The 25,082-nt window shown below is 46.8% G+C and overlaps 1 protein-coding gene across 27 annotated transcripts in view; it reads right to left on the bottom strand.

Annotated features, from left to right (window-relative positions):
* The window catches only part of FBRSL1 (fibrosin like 1), a 668,249-nt gene that overhangs the window by 126,048 nt on the left and 517,119 nt on the right, over nt 1-25,082 (bottom strand). For 22 of the 27 annotated variants that reach the window (XM_077309268.1, XM_077309269.1, XM_077309248.1 and 19 more), the window contains one exon: nt 16,970-17,023. The exons of the other annotated variants lie outside the window; for them this stretch is intronic. In XM_077309268.1, coding sequence (XP_077165383.1) covers nt 16,970-17,023 — 54 coding nt within the window. The remainder of the gene's footprint in view (nt 1-16,969; nt 17,024-25,082) is intronic. 27 annotated transcript variants of the gene reach the window in all.

Genomic DNA, 25,082 nt, shown 5'->3' with positions numbered 1-25,082 from the left:
AGCAAAATGGTGTTGTTTCTAACAGCATTGCTTCACTGCAAAAGGACCTACACCCAAGCAAAACACAATAGCATTTGTAGCTGCAACCAGATACCTGGAGATGTCCGAGTACAAGAACAAATGTAGAGATGGAAGCCATAATGCAACAAAGACACGCTAACCCACCTCTATTTGGTTAAGATGGAGTCTATTTCTTGTGGCTGCATTCAGATCTTCCTTTCCTTGGCAAGCAGTGCTGTACGCCTTCAAAGAGTATTTCTGTTTGGTTGCTGAGCCCACATGAAAAGGGCAGAGTTGCTGAACTTTGTAATGCTTCAAAACCGCAAGAGATGCAAACAAGTCAGCGGTGTGACAACACCGTGAGCACACACCCATGGGTGGCTGTTTCAAGAGACCCACATTCTAAAACCCAACGTGGGCCGTTCAGTGCTGGCAGAAGTGCAGCCAACACTCCCACCTGGCTTTGCTCACCAACACTTTCTCATCAGATGGCCGCGCTTGGCAGAGACTCAGAGCAAAGCAGAGAGCTTCTTGCTTTCCTATCTTGCATCTTTCCCCTCTGGCCTCATCACCTGCTGTGAAACTCAAAAGTAATTATCCTAACAGAAGGCGGGGGAGGCCATCTTCTCAGAACTCTTCCATCTCCACAAGCACACGGCGCCATTTTGGCTTCTAAATGTTACCCAGCAGGCAAGATTTAGGCCAGATTAAAGCTTTCTTATCCCTGTCGATTCATCATAAAAGTGAGAGGCTCGGGGGTTCTCCAGACCCAGGGGGCACTCCCAGGAGGGCCGTGCAGACTCCAGACTGCTACTCAAATAATTCTGGCTGGTGAAATATTCCCGGAAGGAGAAGGGGGAAAGAGGTGAAAATAGCCATTTAACTGCTAGCAGAAAAAGAAGAACTGCTATTTCCTCTACTGGTTAGGACTAGGTGAGGGGGAAACTCCCACAATTCCGCGGGGCCTGCAAAAGGGAGCTCCTCCACCAGGCATTTGCCTGAGGTCGGCCACAGGTCCCCCTCAAACATCCCCTCCACGGCCTGAACCAGTCTGACTTCTCTAGGGGCCTTAGCTAAGTTACTGTTGTTGTTTTTAAGGTCAATGAAATTGTCTTATTTAGAACCACTGTTAGACTATTGTAGTTGTATCTGACTATGTCATACGTTAGTTCGTTCCATGTATCCCCCATGTTATCTGTAAACCGCCCTGAGCCATATGGAAGGGCAGTATAAAAATCAAATAAATAAATAAATAGCTGAGCTAATGTCTTCTCACAGGAATACATGAAGCTGCCCTAAAAGACTCTTGGTTCATCAGAGTCTGTACTTTCTGCTCTACAAACTGGAAGCACCTCTCAGGTATTTCTCCTCACTTCCTACCAGCCTCCCTGGCCCTTTCAAGTGGAGGTGCCAGGGATTGAACCTGCATGTCAAGTGGTCACTCTTCCACTGAGCCACCACAGCCCGTCTCCAAGGAACTGAAAGCCTTGGAAGAAAGCGATGCGTGAAAAGGAGGGGAAAAGGAAGCCAGAACAGAGGGTGGGGAAGTCTCTGAACGTTTCTTTGGAGAGCCTCTTCAACTTCCCTCGCCCACCGAAGGCTGGAAAGCAGCACAGCTGGCTAATGGCAACCTCAGACACCCATGGGCCAACGTTTTCCACACTTAAATTAACACTGAGAAGATTTAATTACTGCACTTAATAGTAACAAAAGATGTCTCAATTTAATCTTCAAACAGCTCTCCAAGATCAAAACACAGCTGGGCTGGATAACAAGATGGCCCCGGCCAGCATAAGGAGGTGGGCCAACTTCCTCAATAGCTCCAGCCAGCCAAAGAACACTCGTGTCAGGCCATGTAATACAAGAGAGCACCATTCCTGCCCCACTTGTGTTATACAGCAAGAAAAGGGGGCCGGGGGCTGGGAATGCCAGCTGGTCTTGTCCAAGAAGAAAAGCCACATTTGATGGGCGAGGGGAGGAACAAACTCCAGGCTTTTTGTTTTCCTAATCCTTGGAGATGGTCATGAATGGATCGAGATTAAAATTGCTCAGAGGAGAAAGGCAAATCTTCCGCCACTATCGTCTTCCTTTCCGAGCTGGAACAGAATGAGAGGGCTCATTAAGGAATGCCCTTAGGACACGGCCCTTGTAAAGAACGCCCAGAGGGTGATGGTTCCACTCCCCGCTTTAGGATTTGGCTGTCTAGGGTTTTTAAAAAGGATGATCTCCAGCTCTGGGTACGAAAATTTAACTGCTTGCTTCTCAAACATTATCCAATAATGAGAATGGGGTGAAAGCTGCTGGCTACGAAGCGTGTATTTCGGGAATGGCTCTCTGCTCATTAGCTATACGAGTAAAGGTTTTCTGCTGACCTCGTTATTCCAAAGAAATCTGACATTTTTGATGAATTATGTACAAATAGTTTCTCTCGTATGATTACAAGATTTAGTAGACTGGCTGCAGCAAGATTAACGTTGGACAAAAACTGGAAAGTAAGAATTGTACCAAGCTGAAGGGTTTATTTATTTTGGCGACATTCACTTCCTATCAAAGGCCACCTTTACAAAAGAAAATTGTAAGGAATTACTACGTGTGTTTTTAATTTGGAATATGAAAAGCTGGATTTGATTTGACAAGGTATTCTTGGGGTATTTCATTTATAATATTGAAGGTATTTTTAAAGTTTTAATAGGCTAGAATATGTGGTCTATTTAAAGGGTGGTTTTATGACGAACCGTGGTTAGTCTATAACAGATTCCAGTTCATGTGTAAACCTTGAAACCTACTTCTCTCCTCTTGTCTTCTTCCAAACAACTTCCATCGCTGTGGTCAAATAACTGCAAATGGTGGTGGTTTGGCAAAAAAAAGAAAAAAAAAAAGAACCACCCAAAAACTATGGCTGGTGAATTCAGATGTCACAACAAATCACAATTAGCACAAAAGTAGTTACCAAACCAGCTACAAACCCTGCTTTGAAATCCTGGTTTGGCACCAACTAATGAACTCGAGTTCATTGGCCCCCTCTAAATTCTGACAGTTTTATCAAACCATGATTTATAAACCACGGTTTAACACGATTTCTGCATCCAGCGGGTGCTTTTGTACAAACTCCTAGGAAACTCCGCACTGACGCTCTCCCTATGAAGTCAACCACAAAAACAAGTAGTACAACCCCCACCCCCCCAATGAACTTTCATTTATCCACGTAGTGTGTCCGACCTCAGGATTGCTAGCTCCCTCCTGAGAAATTCCTGGCACTCTGGGAAAGGGAAGGGAGCTGCATTGTTATTCATGTTGTGTTGTAATTGTTTCTGATAGATTGTGATGTTCTATTGAAAATTGTATAATGTTATAGATTGTTATAATGTTCTATGCAAATTTGTGCAGTGTTCCATGTAAACCGCCCAGAGCCTTAAAGAATGGGCGGTATAAAAATCCAGATAGAGATAGATTGATAGATAGACAGACAGACAGACAGACAGACAGCAGGGATGTGTTGCAATAGAGCAGGGGTAGTCAAACTGCGGCCCTCCAGATGTCCATGCACTACAATTCCCAGGAGCCCCTGCCAGCGAACGCTGGCAGGGGCTCCTGGGAATTGTAGTCCATGGACATCTGGAGGGCCACAGTTTGACTACCCCTGCAATAGAGTCTACTCTCTGAAGCTGAAATTTCTTCCAGGGGAACTGATCTGTTGCCAGGAGAACAGTTGTAATTCCAGCGGAACCTCAGACTCTTAGCTCGATATTGGTAGACCAACCTACCAATGTGCTGCTATTAATGCAGGATACCTACGCAAACACAGAGAGTTACACAAGGATGTCTAATGGGGATTCTGTCTCTGGCCAGTTCCTTAATGGAACTTCCCGGAGCTCCTTGAAGGGACGGTGGGCGGGATGTAAACGTAAACAGCAAATCAAAGCTCACCAACCTTTCTCAACTATCCCACTTTGATTCTACGAGCTGTTCAATCCCTTTCTGAGGACAAGAAGCCATACCTTCCTCAGACCTCTCTGAAGAACCGCCATGTGCGGTCTCTGTCTCTCTGTCTCTCTGTCTCTCTGTCTCTCTGTCTCTCTCTCTCTCAACCAGGGGAAGTCAAACTGTGGCCCTCCAGATGTCCATGGACTACAATTCCCATGAGCCCCTGCCAGCGAATGCATTCGCTGGCAGGGGCTCATGGGAATTGTAGTCCATGGACATCTGGAGGGCCACAGTTTAACTACCCCTGCTGTAAACCAACGCACCAGCTGTTTAAGCTTGTTTAGACAATCCACAAACCACTGATTCAGAGGCACACCCATGTGAGGGATTTTGCAGGTGCTTTTCCGGGTTTTGTCTTTAAAATGCCCTGATTATTGTTTTTTCCCCCCTTTTGCACTGGTTATGGGATTCTTTGTTTGCAGTCAATTAAACAACACAAAGAGTACAGCCCTGAGAACAATAGCGGGTATTACCATGCATGATTTGACTTTAAGAGACACTCCTCTTTTTTCATGAAGTTGTAGATCCAATTTCAGACTCCCTTTTCTCTCCTCGTTACTTCGCTCTTTAAGAAAACCAGCCTCTTAAAATGTTTCCAATCAAGCAAACACAAAAGAGTTTTGCATTTCCTCCCCGGATAAAAGAGACACCAACCTGGCCCCCAAATCAATAGGGAAACGAAACAAGCAAGAACCCAAAGAAACCACTCCAAGACAGCCTTTTTCAACCATTTGGAACCTCCACTAAAAAGACCTCCCGGCCACAAGGTTGGAACAATGAAACACAGGAAAATCAGCTGAAATACTGCAATATTGGAAGGGCGATGTCCCAGTTTTTAATTGTAATGTTTTAATGATGTTTTATTGATGTTTTCTCTATTGATATGCTGCAAACCTAAGCCTCTCCGAGCCTCCTCGCAGGGAGGGGTGGACTATAAATTAAACAGCAGCAGCAGCAACAACAACAACAAACATTTCTTCTACTACAAAAGGCAGCATTCTTCTTTCAATGGCTAGATCTGTTATTTGAAAAATAGTTAGCTCAGATCAGCCTTTCCCAACATTTTTACCACTGTGACACCCCTGAGATCTTCTGCAGGCTTCGAGAAACTTCAGAAGTGGCAAGATGGTGCACATTATGGTTGGGAAGCGGCCCCTCCCCTCCCCACCCCCTCCAGGCCCATCACTGGTCATTTTGGGAGGAGAGGGAGGTTAACGTGGCCATATGTCATCACCCGATAAATGTTTAACCAATTTAGAAAATATATAAAAATCTAACTACCACCCATTTGGGAAACCCTTCAAGGACCATCAAGAAACCCCAGAGATTCACGAAACCCTGGTTGAAGAAGCCTGGCTTGGAGGAATGGGCATTGCTGAAAGGGGTGGTGTAGCCCCCAGCCTCACGGTTCCCCCAAATTACCACACCCACGTTCCTGAGATCAGCGTAGCCAGCTCTTAGGGCAAATCACCCACATACCAAGCGAATGAGTTCTACAACAAAGAAAACATTTCCCCATCTCTAACAGCCCCGGTCCCTTTCCTCCACCAGTTCCTTGTTCAATCCTTGGTTTAAGCATATCTTCACGCATGTAGCCTCCACCCTGGTAAACTTATCTGACTGTGATCTCATGGGAACCATTTTTGTTTCCGCTTTGCTTGCAGGCAGCAGATATTTTCCTCCCTTTGCACCAATTCTGCAAAGAGGATAAATACTTTTCATGTTTCCAGTCTGTTAACAGAGGACATTTCATTCAGAAGTTGGGATGTTTGGGCTGTTTAAGCAGCTTGCATGGGGCTCTCACCTTAATGGTGGATGGGTAGGGGGATTTCCTCCAGAGGGAAGGGCAGCTTTGGAGAGAGAACTCGAGGGCAGGGTTCCCCAACCTTTCTACGCAGGTGGGCACCTTTGGAGTTCCAACACAGCATGGCGGGTGCAGCCCCTAATTGGCTGCAACAAAATGGCTGCCACAGAAGGCAGAGCTAGCCACAAAATGGCTGCTGTAGCTTACTTTCAATCAATGGCTGTGGGGAAAGGGTGGGAGTGAAGTAGCCTGACTCAAGTGGAATCTAGAAAACACTTCAGGTAAAAAATGGACACTGGGTCTTAAAACTCTTTGATCACTAAACTTTATAAATGGGTAGTCTGCACTGAGGCCGGACCAGGGACCACGAGCCTGTTGGAACCGGCTGAGCGTAATGCTCCTCAGGGGACATATTCTGAGTGGTGGTCCTTCAGTTACGCCAGGCCCAGACCACAAATGGCTGTCCCATAACCACAGGGTGAGACACCTAAATTTATGAGGACAGCCTGTTCGAAGGTCTGCAAGTATTTAATAGAATGACACTGTCCATTCTCAGACCCCACATTTCTCCATCTCAAGAATGGTTTTAAGGCATTTATGATGGTAGACCAATGAAGCTAACCTGCTACCTGGTGTTCTATTTGGGTTCCTTTCCTCACAGGTCACTATAACAACAATTGCCTCCCTTTAGAGTGGGGTGATAGGGATGCTAGAGACACATGGCTAGAGGCTGAAAGAGGATTGTGCATTAATCTCTTGGAACTAAGAGCTATTTTGTTTTAGCCTTAACTACTTTTCTGTTCTTCTTCAAGGGTAGGCAGTCCAGATCCCAAGAGAAATACCACTGCTATGTTTTATATCAACAAGCAAGCTTCCCTTTCTTTTACGCCAGGAGAATGCCGCCATATGGGAATCAGCAATTATAAACCTGTTATGAACTCATCCACATTGCTGGGCCAGAAAACATCATATCAGATTTACTAAGCAGATTGGGGGAACCCACATGTAAATGATCCATACACAAGTAGTACATCTCCATGGGGCTTCCTGACAGTAGACATTTGCCATAAGGTTTAACCTTAGAATCAGACCTTATTTTACACCTTCCCTCCCATTCCTCTGGTACGGAGAGTAGTAGCCAAGTTGGACAAAAACAACACCCACTGCATCCTTCCGGCTGAGATAGATTTGGTTCCAAGTCCTGTTACATAGATCAAGGGACATATCTGCCCTTTTCCCTCAGGTTCCAGACCTATTGAGTGTACAGAGCACTTCCCACCCAGAGGTGGGGTAGCTGTACCTGACTGCCTGGTGGCTAACCCTGGGGAACAGTTCTTCTCTGACATGGTGAGGTCAGTTAAACATTTGCATGAATCCGTTCTGCACAGGTCTCATCCTGAGCCAAACAAATGGGATCACAAAGGTAGTTGAGGCCGTTAGGTCTAAGAGTCTCCGAATGCTTATAGCTTCATGAAACCTATTTGAGATCAAACGGTTAGCTAGATCTTTTTACAGAAAATGCTCTGTCTCTTGGCAAGAAAACTCTAGCTGCGTGGAATCTAGCCAAACACCAATGAAGGATGGTTGCTGAGAGGGAACTAGGTTGGATTTTCTCCCATTAACACTTTCAGCGTTCTGCAGGGCCTGCAAAACGGAGCTCTTCCACCAGGTCTATGGTTGAGGCTGGCGTGAAGAGGAAGATCTGATGGGCAACCCAATGTTAAGAGCATAAGCACTCACTATATGATCTGCACTCCCTCCTTTCACTCCTGTACTATATTTTGGGAGGGGGGGGGGTTAGTGGGTTGTAGACCGTCATGTTTTTTTTTAATGTTTAGGAGTCTGTTTTGTATTAGGATGAATGTCCAGAATGGTTTTAATGGGTTTTTAATGGGGCTTTTAACATGGACAAACTGTAACCAGCCACAAGCCAGTTATAAGAGTGGCAGGCAATATGTCCAATCAATCAATCAATCAATCAATCATCAACCCAATCTCTGCTTGTTGAATTCAGGAGGGGCAGTAAATAACCAGTCATCCAAATAAGAGAAGATAGAACATCCCTGTGACCTTAAGAGAGCTACCACTGCTTCTGAGGAACGAGATTACTTGAAATTTAAAACTTTTTCCAAAGGGGCACCTTCCTGAGCCATCAGATCACATACAGATGTAGACTGTGCTGGGGAGCAAAGCCTGGGAGAAGGAGCATGTGGGGTTATGTGCCCACTCTTTTCAGTTGTAGATCTCAGAACTGGTTCTTTATGTTCCTTGGAAAGTGACCCCCTTGACTCTGAACAAATCGGACCTGTAGAGACAGATCGTTGGGCCTCGTGCTTTGATTTCAGTTTGGGCCTCTTTGGTGGCGGTTCCAAAAAGGCCCTGGTTAGGGCCCGTTCAGAAGATCTGGGGCGTCAGCACTTCAGATCCGCTGTTGGAACCGACTGAATGGAAGCAATAGACAAGACGGTAGGAAATGCCGTCTGCTATCTATTTGGGGGCCAGTTGTTCCACCATGATGTTTTGGCCGACAGGGTGACTGAGGCAGTTAAAGCCTTTCCCTACAGGGCTGCCATGAGCAGGGAGGCGCAGTCCGCGCAGGCCTTTGAGGTGAACGGCTGGCATATTTCACATGTCGCAATAGTGTGCTTTTCTCCAAGGGCCGGGTCATCTTAGCTCAGGGGTGGCCAAACTGTGGCTTCCCCAATGTTGATGTACTACAGTTCCCATGAGCCTTTGCTTCAAGTCAAATACTGCCGATGAGGAAGTGAAACAGCTAACAAAGGACGTTTTTCTCGAGGCGGTGGCAAAGAGAGAGCTGAGAGAATGCGTGGAGCATCTCCCTGGATCGTGTGAAAATTGGGCGGGAAAAGCAGCCCCGACATCTCCAATTGGGAGGGGCTCCTCCTGCTCTGTTACTAAGCTAACTCAAAATCTTCCGGCGGCTGGCCTGCACGCGTGCGCACTACCCGTGAAGGGACCGCACGGAGCGGCGACGATGAACCAGGAATTATAAAACGCCATTTGTCTTCGCCGAGCAGCCGAGGGCGGATAAAATATGCGCCTTAAGCTTATCAGCGCCGGCACCATTCAAGAGAAAGCTGGCTTCTGAGGCCTTGGACGGCTGTCCTTTTCAGAAAAAAAAGAATCAAAGGTCTCCAGAGAGGGAGGAATATAATGGAGTGACCTTCAGTTAATAAAGCCCACCCCAGAGTCTGCAGAAGCTTGGGGAATATTGACAAAAGTTCATATTTACAATGGTCTGGATGCCTTCCAGATACCATTACCAATTTAGAGAGCCCGAGGCTGGCAGGTTGGCGTGCTTACCGTCTCCCTCCCTCCCTCCCTCCCTCTCTCTCTCTTTCTCTGAGTGGGAAAGAACGAAGGAAAAAACGAGGCAGAGCACGGTAATTCTTCATTAACGAGGCCCATATGCTTTCCTCCCTTATAGAAGCATCTTATAATGAAACCCGTTATTTATGTGTGTGTGTTTTTTTCATTGCAGAGAAAAGCCACAAATACTGTCTTCTGGTGTGCTAGCCACAGCGCACGGCTCATGGCTTTCAAAACAGGAGACCCTGTGGCCTTCGTTACTGTGATGTGGGGTGGGGAGCAAATTCAGCAAAGGCGGTACTGGACTAAGAATTTCAAAGAGGGACCAAGGACATGTTCAACCCGGCCTTGTCTCACATCAAAGGCGGACCCTCTTGTGGCAGGAACAGCCAATTATCTGCGGGAGATCAAGAAGGGGAAGCTGATCCCTACTCCTGTTTTCTTGGCCGGAAAATATATGTACCGAGAAGTGCATCATAAAAAGGACCCATTTTTGTGCATGAGTGCTCTGTAAGACTGCCGCTGATTTCCATTAGTGGGCCCATGTAAGTATGCTGTTGGACCAGGGTCTGAGAGACCCGGATTCAAATCGCCACTCTGGCACAGCAGATTATTGGATGACTTTGGGACAGTCACACACTCTCAACCTGGTCTATCCGGCAGGGTTGTTGGACGATTGAGATGGGGAGAATATTATAAACCACTTTGGATCCCCATTGGGTTAGGAGTGGCAGCTTCTAATCTGGCGAGCTGGGCTTCAGTCCTGATAGTGGCGTTCTCAAAGAGCAGTTCTCTCAGAGCTCTCTCAATCCAACCTACTTCACACGATGCCTGTTGTCAGGAGAGGAAGGGAAAGCTGCTTTGAGACTCCTTCGGGTAGTGAAGAGTGGGGTATGAAAACCAACTCTTCTTCAGGAACTGCTCTAAATGTCCTCCTCTAAGGTCTTCTCAGCTGTAGCCCTGGAACTATGGAACAAGGTCCCAATTCACCTGCAAATACATGCCTCTATCTTTTAATATGGTACGTAAGATTTGATTAAAACAAGTTACTGGTGTGACCCCGCAGCATTTCAGTGTCTTGTTTAAATTGTGTTATAACCCACACAAAACAGCTATAACATGCTTAGTTGCATGGCAGCCCTATGCCCATAACGGGCTACAGAGCTCCGGAGGGGGAACTAAGAATGCATATCTGCTTTGGACAGTTTTGCAGGACACTTTAAAGGCAGCACTGAACTCACACCAAGTTTTATAGTGGAGCCATGGCAACATCATGCTTAAACCAAGCCTTGGCCTCAGGTCTTTGGGACTTAAATGCCCTATACTAAATGATTCATAATTACTTGGATAAGTGATTAAGGACTGCAGTCTCAACTACAGTGTTTAGGCTTGCTGCCACTAGGATCCTCCTATGGAATTTTGCATCAGTTATGTGTCATGTTAAAGACTTATGCTTGGCTTCAGTTTGGCTTGGAGATTTCTGGTTGGTTTCACAACCCTAATCCTACTGCATTCCTTAATGAATGTCCCATCCTGTCGACTGCATTGACTCACTCTGTATAATTCGCCTTGAATCCAAGTGAGAAAGGCACATTGTAAATGATTATGCAAAGAAATAAAAATTAATCCAATTAAAAGCCAACGCTGGCTCACTCTGCGTAATCCGCCCGGAGTCCCTGTGAGAAAGTCAGACCATAAGTAATGTAAACGAATAAATAAAAAAAGAAGGACTGTGAATTGTTTCATTCCAAGAATGAAAGCCCGTTTTCAAAATGAGCTGCAGAAAGGCAGAGGGGCGGGAGGCAGAAGGGATCCGGAGAGCCGGGCGGGTTGGCCAGGAGGCTGGGGAGCTCCCGCACTCCTCGTGGCCAGGAGGCCTTCCAGCTTACCTCCCACTGGCTCTTCCTCCTTATGCGAAATGATAACTTTCCTGCTAATTTTAGTCTACAGCTTCTAATAAGCCCTGGAAAAAGCCTCGAACAGAGAGAAAGAGAGGAAGGACAATTTGGTGATAATTAAAGGCACTGGCTGCAGCCCACCCGTTTTGCAAACCTTAACACTAATAGATGTAACTCCACCAGGGGAATTTCCAGCCCTAGCGTTCCCCAAAGCCAGAGCAGTTGTACTGCTAGTCATACACATTCTCCCGACAGGAGTTAATTAACAAGGCAGGTGGTTTGTCAACAACGTTAAAACAACTGTCAGAGAACGCCCTGCTCAAAAAGTCTTTGATGTCTCCTAGAGGAGCTGTGCTGTTGCCACTACCGTTTCTAGCCTCTGTCTAAATTTTGACATGTACCCTGGAGGCTCTCCTTCCATTCTTTTCTCATTCCAATTTGTCCTATAATTCTCACTAAAGGAGATAAAACGTAGTGCCTGCGGCTATACCACTTTGCCCTGACCTGGATGGCGCAGGCTAGCCCCATATCAGCAGATCTCAGAAGCTAAGCAGGGCAGGCCCCGGTCAGTATTTGGACTGGAGACCCCCAAAGAAGTCCAGGCTTGCGACACAGAGGCAGACAGTGGCAAACTGCCTCTGAACGTCCCTTGCCTTGGAAACCTGACAGGGTTGGCTATGACTTAGTGGCACTATCCACCGCCACTACTCCAAGGGTAGGGGGTGCCCCCGTACAACACAGCTCCTCCTTACAAAACAGTTCACTCAACGAAGAAATCTGCACGTCCGACAAAAAGAAGAGAAGGAATACGGTTCCCAGCCTCCCTAGACGTGGGGCCTGGAGTTCCCCAGGCATTACAACTGAGATCCCCCTCCAGCTCCACTGGAGGACATCCAATGAAGACTTCCAATCAGATCCACAAGGTGAGCAAGAAGAAAGACCTGAAAATACGGCAAAATATAATAAAGTTCCATTCTAGGTACCAGTCTCAGTCCTTCATTGTGGTGAAAGAAACCCAAGCGAGGGTCTGGATTATACACTTGCTTTCAATGTAGCAACCCCTTCATTAGCTCTCCTAGAAGACCTAAAGGCCCTTTGGGAACTATCACAGTTCCACAGGGCCTGCAAAATGGAGCTCTTCCACCAGGCGTTTAGTTGAAGCTGGGATGAGGAACATAAATTGGGTTCCTTCTCTGAGCACCCGTCTTCCTTATGGCTGGTGGGGGTCCACTGAGTGGACAGGAAGGAAGAGGCTTGGGTGGGCTAAGGTTGGGAGTATTAGGGTTTTGTACTTTAAAGTTGTTGGAAACTGCCATGAGCTGGCCAGACTGGGAGTGGAGGTCAACAAATATAATAAATAAGTAAACAAAATATTGTGGGCAACCAAGCCAGCACGTAAGAATGGAAAGTGCAAACAGCAGCATGAAGATGAACACGTTTACTAGCAGCAAAGTCCGAACGGAGGTGAATCTGTTCTCCAGAGATTTTTCTCCTTGACCAGCAAGGCTTTCGCTTAAGACCTTTCCCCGAGAAACTGCCTGGGTAAAATATAGCACACCCTACCCATAAAGTCTTTTGTTACAACATCTTTGCCATAAAGCTGCAAAACCTTGGCTCCCCAGTACATTAAATCCTTATAAACCTGCCTCCGTTTTAACCGCGCAATATTTCAACGCACAAAGCGCCTCTTCCGAAAAGATAGCACTTTAATGAGGAGACGGGTAAAATATATAAACCAAACCTCATTATGGCATAATTTCTGGGAGACGAGCAAGCTGTTATAAAAGGAAGTGCTGGCAGTCGTATTTCATCGGCAGCTCAAATACACTTTAAAGGGCCCCGGCGCCATATAGGACAAAACAAAAAACAGTGTTTATTATGGAAGGCCAGCAAAAGTTAACAGTTTGCTCCTGTCTGCTTAAAAACAAAGCTATGTGTTAAACATAGGACAGGTCAAATATCCACAGATTAAAAACAGAGGCATGGGGTCTTCAAGAATCACAGCCTGAATGTCACTCCACTGCACCATGTATAAAATCGCAAGGCGGGAGATCCTTGGGAGATCCAGGCTCAAATCTCCCATTGGCCATGGAGCCTCGCTGGGTGACCTCAGGACAGTGACACACTCTTGGGGTCATGAAATGCTATAGATGAGAGGAATCCGCTCTGGGGCTCTACTGGGTAGAGGGGCAAGGGATAAATGAAGTAAATCAATCAATATATATGCCAAGAAGCTTTTGTCCTACCTGTCACTGCAAATCAGAGTGCTTTTCGATAAAAAAACCCAACAACACCACATTATTTCTCTCAATTATTACAACTGTAAACAAATTGACGGCCTGACTTGAATGCTCCATCGTTGTGGGAAGAGGAAATAAGAGAATCTGCGTGTGCGCTCACTCTAGAGTCCATGTGCGCAGACAGATCTGTGGATTCTAGGCATTCGTTTCAAGATCTAATCAGTGGCCGCGTTCACAGATAATTGCTTTTTAGAGGGGAGACAGGAATGAGTGATATTCGGAGCCTGCTACTCACGCTAGTAATGTTGTGCTGAAATGGAACCCTAAGATTATGAACTCGCTCTTTCCTGAGGGTACATAAGATGTCCGGGGAGAGAGAGAGGGGGAGACAGAGAGAAAGACAGAGAAAATGTCGTCCTTTCTCAAGTCCTCTTTTACACATTAGTTAATCTTTCAGAACAAGAATTCCCAGCCAGGGTTCCGGGGTTCCGGGACAGCTCCAGAGGGGTTACAGGGCCTTTCCCAGAAGGATGGCCACTGATATCACTAGACGTCACTGGAGGCCACTTCCCCTGCTCCTCTAGAGGCCCAGTTTCTTCTTCCACAATGGAAACGGTAAATGATCGATTGATCGATTGGCTGGCTCCCGTATCTTACTTCCACGCCCACTTCTTTGAAGGGACATGTTACCACTTTCATGGTTTCTTGAAGTCTGGAAAATATTTCAGGGGTCCCACCATGGTCAACATGTTGGAAAAAGCTGTTTTAGAAGATTTAGAACAGGGGTAATCAAACTGCGGCCCTCCAAATATCCATGGACTACAATTCCCATGAGCCCCTGCCAGCAAATGCTGGCAGGGGCTCATGGGAATTGTAGTCCATGGACATCTGGAGGGCCGCAGTTTGACTACCCCTGCTTTAGAAGCTTAGATGTGACAAGCAGATGTTTATATAAAAAGTTGTAGGTGAGAGAATTGCCTACAAGGGCTTCTCACCGGAAGTTTTGCAGCTCCTGAGCTTGGCCAAAGACGGACAACACCAAAAGAGGCACAATGCTGTTCTGCTGGTCAAACCCAGCACAATGCTTGCTACGGAGCGGTTTTAGAGCCCTGCCCCTAGTGTGAATGGGGTAAGCCTGTATTAATAAGCAGGTCGGGGGGGGGGGGAAATATGTTCCTTCCAGCCCAGAATTCCATTTATCAGAAGCCCACAGCAAGAAGATAAAGGGAAATAATTATCCTAACCCAGTTACGATCATCCGTAACCGTGTTGAGGTTTTGCCCCGCCGCTGACCCAGAACATGTGACTGTAACATAAGACCTAGAGCTGCTGTCGGCTGAAATGGTGACCCTCCTATGTTATTGTCTAAAAGCAGAAGGAAAAAAGAATCTCCTTTTGTTTTATTGTTTTTGGCGGGTTTAATTTTCTCGCACCGGCTGGGCGACCGTTCTTCAATAACATGCACCTTTGACTCTGGATCAAGGATGCAGCCAAGTGCATGCTGCAGGTGAGATTATACGTTGCTATGTCTTCCGATCCTCTCATCCTTATCTTCTGCATTGCCCCCTCTTTACTGACTGTGATACCTTATTGCCGCTAGGCATGCATGTCGACACTCCTGGGCAGGAAAATGAGGCATGGGTAAATTATAATCAACAATGGCTTCTTGATAAAAAAAAAAGAAACAAAACATTACGACAAAGGAAAAATAACCCTGACCTGAATGGCCCAGGCCAGCCTGATCTTGCCAGATCTCAGAAGCTAAGCAGGGTCAGCCCTGGTGAGGATTTGGAGGGGAGACCACCGGTGAAGTCTGAGGTTGTTATAAAGAAGCAGAGAATGGCAAACCACTTCTATGTGTCTGACCTTGAAGATTAGCTGCAACGTGGCTGCACTTTCCACCACCAGAGAAAAACGACTCTTCCAAGAGGGTGCTTCAACAAAGGCCTAAGCTTGTCTTCTTATCACATTTTTATCCCGTCTGTCTGTCCACTGCGTATCTCAAGGCAACATACTTGATTCTCCTCTCTTTTCCGCTGAATCTCACAACAACACGGCTAAGACACAGTGACTTCCCCAAGGTCCTGTAGTAGAGATCTGGATGCAGGCCATGTGTGATGATCACATTAGCCTTTCCAAATATATTCTTGCCCCCTCACACTTTCTCCTCCTAAGTTCTGACATCCATGTTTCCCTTTGACATCATGCCTGAAACTACTTTACACTGAATCAAATCTTGGTCCATCAAGGTCAGTATTGTCTTCTCAGACTGGCAAAGGTTCTCCAGGGTCACAGACATAGGTCTTTTGGGTCACCTACTGCCTCATCCTTTTAACTGGAGCTTCTGGAGATTGAACCTGGGACCTTCTGCATGCCAAGCAGGTGCTCTGTCACTGAGCCACAGCCCCACCGTCTGGGTTGAGCCCGGGGGTGAGCAAACAAAGGGTGGTACAGAAATCAAATCAAATAAATATATCCAAGCCTTTGTGCGTAACCATAAACTATATCATCACACGTCCCCCCCGCCTGCCAAAAAAAACACGCAATAAAGACAAGTGTCAAAATACTGCAATTGGTCTTCCCTTGAATAGCAAACTGTGTAGAATCCACACAGACCTACTTAAAGCTACAGAGTGAAGCATTCTGATCTACACACTGAGTCAGTTCAGACATAAGGCAGACCCGCAATTTAATTTCATTAACCAGAGCCAACTGAGCCAACCCCAAGCCACTGCCCCAGCTGTAGTTAACTTGAATATATCAAACCAGGGATATCTTCAGATGCTGTTTACTAATTTCCTGCTAATTTACTCTGTCCTTATATCCGCACTCTGATGATCCCTGTTTGGCTGCCGGAAGAAGAGTGCATGCACACAAAAGCTCATACCTTGAATAAAACTTTCTTGGTCTTAAAGGTGTCGCTGGACTCAAATTCTGTCCTGCTGCTTCAGACCAATGTGGCTTCGCACTTGGATCTATCTTTATTAACTCACAGTTCGGCTTACAATGCTTTTTGTGTTATGTGCCAATGTGGTATCCTGGCTCAGCCGTGATTTGTTTTCCTGTGGACGCTCCGCACTTGCTTCACCTACAGAAGCACCTGACGAAGAGCAGCTGAAAATTGGAACAATTTGTGCCTTCTTGATGGCGCCTTCGGCCAGCTATTGCTTGCTGGTACCCTTGGCTCAAAGTCTGCCTCGCAACCCGGCCTCCACTCTCTTAGGCCTGGTCTGCATGAAACGGCTCGGCATGCGCCAAGTTGACACAATTGGACAGGTCTATGGGTAACATGGCACCCTCCTCTCCTTGCGACTACTTAAAAAGCAACACCCAAAAAACCCTTGAGAGTCTGCAAAGCATACGTGTGTCATTAATTCATGCTAATTACTACGCTCATTTATTTTTCCTTCTACAAACCCTACGCCCCGTTTGCAAAAAATTGGCTAGCCGGATGCAATCGCCGTTTCTGAACGCGCGCCATTTTGGGTTTTGACTGCCAAAACGTCCCTAGCGGGGAGGAAGGGAGCGAGGGAGGTGTGTGAACTCACAGGGAAGGAGCGATCCAAGCAGGCGCATGCCCATTGAGGAGAAGAATGCACAAGAGGGAGAAGGCGGAAGCAGAAAGGAGAGAGCCGCTCAGCAGAGAAAACCGCAAGCTGAACCATCGGCGTCCCCCTCCCCGGTACCCAGATTGGAGAGACTTGTTCTCATACCTTGCCTGCTACCAAGGCACTCCTGACACGAGGCAGCTCCAGGTTCGCTGAGTTCTACAGACAAAACAAAAAGTCTCGTTCATAATCAAACACTTTCAGCAGAAACCTTTCTTTTTAACCTTGCTGGGACCGTGGTGGCAATTTCGCTGTGGTTTGAAGCTGAGATGCACTGCTTAAAGTTGGTTGCTCCAGGGAAGCAACCAAACTGGGTGAAAGATAGGTGCCCAGATGCCTTCTATGTCACAAGTTGACACAAGACGTGTTGAGACCATGTCAGAAAACTCTCCTGACCCGGGATGGCTCAGGCTCCTCCGATTTCCTCAGATCTTAGAGTCCAAGCAGGATTTGCACTGGTTGGTGCTTGGGCGAGTCCAAGGTGGCCATGCAGAGGAAAGCAATGGCAAACTATCTCTGAACATCTCTTGTCCTGATGACCCTGCAGGGGCACCATACGTTGGATGCAGCTTGATGGCCCTGTCCTTCCCCACACACACACACACACACACACGCCAGATTGGGGGGAGGGGAGGAGATCTCATGGGAGTGGGCAGGACTGAAGTTAAATCATAAAGCATTTGGCTAGAGGGAAAACGACCCGCCAGGCCCCCATTGATAAAACATGCACCAGATCAGTACAAGCAAAGCTAATAGGATTTCTAAGTCTACCTGTATTAAGAACGCCTTCATTTGAGCTACCTGGGCAAAATCGCAGGTTTGGAAGCCTACATTTGACAATCTTTTATTTGTAGTTTTTAAAAGAGAAGTCTGCTCTGCCCGTACCTGCTCTTTTTTTCCTTCTGCAGGTGCTGCATTGTGGGCAAACAAATGCTAAAAATACGTTCCATATTTTCCCAGCGTTGCCTCTAAAGCTACAACAGCAATTTCTCCGGAGCAGCTACTATGTCACCCAATGAGGGATGGAGGGGGTGGAAGCTGAACCACATTCCCCAATGAAGAAGTGGGCCATGAAGCACAAGAGAATCTAAGAGTGCTCTTTTAAAGGACCTTATCGGTCAACCGTCCTAGACAATTTCGAAGGCACTTGCTCGAGAAATGTAAGAAAAATACAAACAGCCCAGCAGTTACTGGGCGACTAACACCGTGGCAATGATTGAGAGTCTCTTCTCAAACAGCTCTGCTTCAAAATAGTACACATTACAATCGTTTCAGATCAATAAGCAACAACGGCTAGAAAATACAAAAAAAGTGTAATTCAAAAAAGCCGCCGGTTCAAGCTGATTTTTGGCCACCGACTTCTTCAGAAATTCCCTCCAAGAATGCAAGCTCAAAATTGCGGTCAAAGCTCATGACTGGCTCCAAGACTTAATAAGGTGACCCAATTCAGCTACTAATGCATTTGTTGCTTCTCTGCTGGTACAGGTCGTAAGGGGCATGCATAAGGATTTTGATTCAGTCTGACAACTTCTGCTAAGCTCGGTGCTGCCCAGAATACAACCGGCAAAACTGAAGAAGCAACAGTGCAAGAAGCCCATTGCCGGAATAAAAGGATTGGAGTCGATTTCTAGGACGTAAGCTTTCTTAAGAGTCAAAGCTCCCTCCACCAGATGCAAAAGGGGGTTCTGACTCTTGGGAGCATCTACCCTGAAAAACGTGGTGGGTCTTCAAGGTGCTACTGGATTCACTTCTTGCTCTTCTACTACAGGCCGACAACCCACCTAAGTACAACAAATAATAGGATACAGAATCAGCACTAGCTGCTGAGAGAAATGATGACTAGGGGGCAAGATGACAGAGGTTCATGAAATTATGCATGGGGTGGAAAGAGCTGACAATTTGTTCTCCCTCTCCCAAAAGACTGGAACTCAAGGACAATCCAATGGAACTGCTGGGCCGTAGGTTCAGGACAGACAAAAGGAACCCCTACTTGACACAGAGAGCAACAAAATGTGGGATCCATTGCCAGAGGTTGTGGCGATGAACACCGAAATAAGCAACTTCAGGAGAGGATTAGACAGATCTGTGAAGGATAAGTCTATCAATAGCTACTAAGACATGGTGGCCAAGGAGAACCTCCCCATTTAGAGGCACTAATCCTCCGAATCCCAGAGCCAGGAGGCAACGTTACAGGAAGGTCTCAGCCTCTATGTCCTGTTGTGGGACATCCAGAGGAACTGGTTGGCCACTGTGCAAGACAGGATGCTGACTAGATGGTCTGATCCAGCAGGGCTCTTCTTAAGTTCTTAGGTTGCTGGACTAGATGGAGTATGGGTCTCATCCAGCAGGGCCCTTCTTATGTGCCACATCCTAAGCCTCCCCTTGCAACACGCCTACCAGCTCTGGGTTGGGAAATACCTGAAGATTTGGGGGAAGGGAGTCTGGGGCTTGGGGAGAGGAGGGGTTTCAATGGGGAACGATGTCACAGCATTCACCTTCCAGAGCTCTGAAATTTGGAGACCTGCTGCAATTCCAAGAAGAAGAAGATTTGGTTCTTATATGCCGCTTTTCCCTACCCGAAGGAGGCTCAAAGCGGTTTACAGTCGCCTTCCCATTCCCATTCCAAGAGACGGGCACCCCAACCACACAGGGCACTGCAAAAGCTGCCCCTCTATCTTTGCTCTGCAAACATCTGGCAAGGGCTCCAGGCAGCGAGAGAGTCCAATTGAATTTGAAAAGATTTTCCATTCAAGAGCAGCAGCTATTTAGTGAACGCAGAAAGGAAAGGGGCTGGGGGGGGGGACCCAAGTTGCTTCACCACTGGTGTTGTGTAAATCCGAGATAATAGATCTTCCGCCTAATCCTAATGAGGCCTCCCCGTTAAAATCTTTATTAGCTCCCAGCTCAGCAACCTGCCAAAAAGCTTGTTTGGGGGGGGTGCCTCCCCCTCCCCTCCCCATCCCGCTATCTCCCTGTACCAAGATCTGCTTTAACTTTTACAAATAGCTCTAAGATATTTCCCTTGCTTATCGGCCCTGCCAAGCAGCTGGCCTTATCGTTGCAATTGCAGATAAAATAAATGAGCTACGGTATGATATGAATAATAGCATTTTCTGCAGGCTGGTTTCCCATTACATTTGCAACAGATTGTCGATCTAAACCTCACCACAAAAGAGGCAGAACGAGGGGGGCCGAGAGAGGAGGGCTCTTTATTTATTTTATTTTTTAAAAAAATCACCTTCCTCTCGCTCAAGGGCTTCAGATTTCGGGATGTGCTTTAAGCCTACCTGGGCCGAGAAGGCAATTAATTTTTGAAAGGGGCGAGAATAAAGCTTCTCGGGAAATCCCCCCCCAGCGGAGTACACTTTTGGAGACTCCCCGCCCCCTCCGATGCGTTTGACGGTGGGGGGAGAGGAGGCTTAAAGCTGCACTTTGTCTAATAAAGCTGTCTTCATTAGACATCCCCCCCCCTCCCCTTCTCTGGCGGTGAGCAAGCCTCGAGTCAGACAGGGACAATGGAATCACAGAAAGGGAAAGGGGACGGAGGAGATGCTTCTCTCACCGCCAAGCTCGTGTCTGATTAGAGAGTCTTCCTCTTGTGGCAGGGAGCCGGGCAGCAAAGGGGATCTCCATGGGGAATACGAAAGAAAAGAGTTGGCACGACAGCTAAAAGGCTGGACTGGCGTGGAGGGGGGGGGGAGCCAGAGGCGGCACCCCTCCCCACCCCCACCCCGTCCTACCATGTATGGCTGTTTCTGGTTTCTTCATGCAGGCTACGTTAAATTTAAGGGACATCGCTTGGACTATACTGGGGCAGTGAGTCTCTCAATGGGTTGCATTGCTATTTTGTTTTGCACAATGCGCAGCAACTCCCAGGAGCCCCACCGGCTGTACGTGCAGCCTACAGGACGCTTTGGAAAAAGAAATACAAGGTTGATTCCCCAGCAGCCCGTTTTAATCAGATTTTTCAACCATTAAAGTGCCATGATTCCCACTTTGCTTGAGGATTGCATCGGGATCCTTCCAGGCATCGAATTACGCAATTCAGAATGTAGAACAGGAAGTGCCTGTTATGCCTAAAGCACCATCTAGGAACCTGGTGCTCTGTGGAGGAAGGTAAATCCAGTTCTGCCCGGAGAAGCCCTTCTTATCACTGGAGTTTAAATCTGCCGATTTTGCTGGCCTTGGGTGGCAGCGACAGTCTGCACCCCCCCCCCTCCCACCAGAGATCCTGAACAGGCCAGGAGAAGGCTGAATATGCAAAGAATACGCACACATTACGGCAGGCTTTCTCAACCAGGGTTTCATGGAACCCTGGGATTTCTTCACGACCCTGAGAGGGTTTCCGAAATGGATGGTAGTCCATCAATTCTTCATGCATTTTCTAAATTTATTTTAACATTTATTGGGTGATATGACCATATGTGACCATGTTTACCCTCTCTCCCAAAATGGCCAATGAGGGGCCTGGAGAGGTGGGAAGGGGAGGGGCCCTGGGTGGCCGTGTATACAACTATGCTTCCCAACCACGTTCTAGATGATCACGCCCCTTCTGGGGTTTCTTGAAGCTTAAAGAATGGTTCGGGGATATCTCAAGGGTAAAAAAGTTGAGGAAGGCTGCATTACAGTGAACTTGTACACATCCTGTATGAACATGCCTCTGTAAGAAAAGAGCCAACCTGGATTCACTTGGCACCTGAAACTATGGCTCCAGGATTTGAATAAATTTGAGATTTGTGTCACGCTTTCAGCTGTCCATTAGTGGAAGATAGCATGAGTACTACCTGACATATGCCTTTAAAAATATAGATCATCCATGCATTCAGGTGTACTTGCTAACAACTTCTATGTACAGCATACACACAATTTTGCTTTGCAAACACCAAGGGTGGGCTAGCTGTGGTTCTCCAGATGTCCATGGACTACAGTTCCTATGAACCCCTGCCAGCATCATGCTGAATTGTAGTCCATGGACATCTGGAGAGTTGCAACTTTGTCCAGCCCTGATATGCACACTGAGTAGGCCTTCACATTTAATAAAAATAGCTCGATGGGGATATCAGCAGATTTGATGGAAACAATTTGCTCCCTGGTGCCTTGGCCTTACCTATATTTACCTGGGGGAGGGAATCCCAATAGTTTTCAACACACATTTTAAGATCAAGGGGTCAGAGATGCCGATGTGCTCCCAGAATAGGCATGGCAAAGTGCAGCAGCAAAATAATACAAGAAACAGCAATGGCTTGGTATTTTCAAGGTGCTTATAGATGCTTCCCCTCTACCACGCTAAGAATCATAGAGTTGGAAGGGACCTCCAGGGTCATCTAGTCCAACCCCCTGCAGAATGCAGGGAATTTCACAACTAACTGCCCCCACATTGACCCCAATTCCATGCCCTGGTGATGCCCTCCCCCCAAAAACCAGAATCCCTGGCTAGTCCGGCATTTCCCTGGGCATGCAGGAAAGGGCCACAAGAGCCAAACAGCATAATACTAAAGATAATACTAAGGTCCCCTAATATTACATAAAGGCGTCCGCAGTTTGAGACAGGCAAGCAAAAATGGCCTTCTCTCCCCACCCTTTCAGCCTCCCCCTGCCACCAAACTGCAGGGCTAAACCATTTTCCATTCCCCAACAATCCAGGCCCTGTCACGGTATCAAGGTTATCTATTATTGGCAGTGACAGGTGAAAATTAATCTCCTAATTATTTCTTGCTGCGTAATCTCCGCAGAAGCAGCAACATAAAAGGATTACCGCGCACCCTGTTTGGGAGCCAATCGTACAGTTCTAAAGGAGGCGTGTGTTCGGAGAGGTAATTTTGGAGGATTCCAATCATTCGGCAAACACACACACTTACACACACACACACACACTCACAATCTGCTTCATGACGGAGAGCTCTGGACTGAGGATCCACTTAGAGGTCTCTTAATGGCACAAAAGAAACAATCTGAGCGCTCTTGCCGACAACTTGAGAGAGAATAGCAGGTTAAACACACGACAGGTTTCCGCTTCTCTTCGACATTCGCCCGTCAAGAGCTCAAAAGATACCGCCGCATCCAGAGGGGAATTCGATTTCCCCTCCCAAACAGAAACGGAGCCTAACACTAACAAGTGGGCCTTGTCCTCTTTTACTCTGTTTCCAAATCAGTTTCTTCCTTGTGACAAAATTAATAATTTGGCAGGGTTCAAGCCCTCAGGAATCTCATGAGAAATCTGAGACAGGGTGTGTGCCGTGGCCTCTTCTACAACGTCGGCACCATCTGTACACTATCTGCACTGTAGTTCCTGTACAGATTATAAAGTAGGGTAGACTGTTTGCTTTTAACATGCTTGCAATTCAAAGGTAAACAAAAAAACATCTATTTACAGTCATTTACAAAGAGCTAAATTCGAATCCAGTAGCATCTTAGAAACCAACGTTTTTTTTGGGGGGGGGGTCATCTTTCAAGAGCCACACCTTCCTTTTGTCAAATATGTCCTGAGACCTTTAAGAAAACCTCCTCCTCAGTCTTGGTTCTGTCTAGCCCACCAATGTCTACCGTGACAGGTCTTCAGCCCCTGCTGAATACAGAAGGCAAGGTTACTGAAAGGGAATCGCCGTTTGGAAAATATCTTACCAAAATTAGAACAGCCTTAGAATCATCGAATCATAGCTGGAAGGGACCTCCTGGGTCATCTAGTCCAACCCCCTGCAGAGTGCAGGAAATTCACAACTACCTGCCCAACCACGGTGACCCCAATTCCATGCCCAGATGATCCCCCCCCAAAAAATCCAGAATCCCTGGCCAGTACGGCCTGGAGGAACTTCACCTCCCAATCCCAAAATTGCGATCGACATTTCCCTGGGCCTGGAAGAAAGGGCCAGAAGGACCTCCAGCATGTTCCAAAACCTACTGTGACCAAGATCAAAATAACCAAAGGACTACCTGATTTTCCAGTATGAACTGCCAAAAGTCCTTCTGTGGCTACCTCCATCCACAGAAGTTATGCAGGTGGGGACGAGAAAGAGCCCCCTGAAATGGTCAGCCAGCATTGGGTGCTGTCCGTAGAGAAACCTACTCTACTGAGTTTTAGGAGCCAAGTTAAAACAGTTTTATTTGCCCAGTCTTGTCAATGAACATTTGTGTGTACAGCTGCTGCTTTAGCTGCTTTGTCACTGTTATTTTAATGGCGTTAGCATGTTTTATTTGATGTTATTTTGCTATTTATGTTGGTCTTTATAGCTGAAAGCTGCCTCGGAATTCCCTCGACTGGAAGGCAGGCTAAAAAATGCTTTGAGCTGAAGAATAAATAATCCCTCCCTCCACTGCAAAGCTCTGATGTTAGCAACCTTCAGACAACCCTTTAAAAAGCTACCGTCGAGTACGCGTAGTCGGAAGTCAACAGGGTGGTGAGAGTCTAGTGCGCCAGGGCAGTTTTCTTCCCGGCTGGCTTCTTGTTTGAGCCTTTCTGAGCTGAACCCCAAAACTCAGGTGAGCGACTGGATAAGAAACATGATCAGAAGAATTCCGACGCGCATTCACCTGGCATGAGTATACTTCTGGATTGGTAGATATGGAATTAGGACAAAGAGCACAGCCTACAGGAGAAAATGGTCTGTCTTCATGAGAACGGGCACTATTTTATGCTGACGACCAAATTGTTTTGGCTGGTCAAGTCGAGGGAAAACAAAGACCGCAAAGAATTTCCAAAAGCAAAGGTCCGTTAATTTGTGACGATAACAAATATCGTTTATGCTAGCTGTGAGAAGACGGCGTGATATAGCCTCATTTTGTCAGATCTCAGAAGCTTGGCGGAGGGTCGGTACTTGGATGGAAGACCGCCAACGAAGATCGTGGAGAGGAGAGCGATGGCAAACCAATGTGGCTTCTCATTTGCCCTTTCCTGGACTCATTATAAATCAGTTTGGACTTGACAGCGCTTAGGTACATATGCCAGCTATGGAATCCTTGTAAACTTGTGGGTTCCACGGAGATGGTCTCAACGTACTGAAATATTATTAGAGGCCAGTAGGCGGTGTGTGTAGGGGAGGGCCATTTTGACCCATGTTGGTCTAGTCAGTTGGGAGGGACTAGAATAGGGGATTTTGACATTTTATAGATGTTTTACCGGGGTTTTATCATAAACCGTCACAAGCCAGCTCGGTCCGGGAACGACGGTCGACAAATCAAATAATCAAATGATAAATCAATTAATATGTCACTGAGTTCTTCT

The sequence above is a fragment of the Paroedura picta genome, chromosome 13 (genome assembly GCF_049243985.1).
Source record: "Paroedura picta isolate Pp20150507F chromosome 13, Ppicta_v3.0, whole genome shotgun sequence".
In the NCBI taxonomy this organism is placed as follows: domain Eukaryota; kingdom Metazoa; phylum Chordata; class Lepidosauria; order Squamata; family Gekkonidae; genus Paroedura; species Paroedura picta.
The sequence above is the reverse complement of the archived record's forward strand: the minus strand, read 5'-3'. Positions and strand labels throughout refer to the sequence as shown.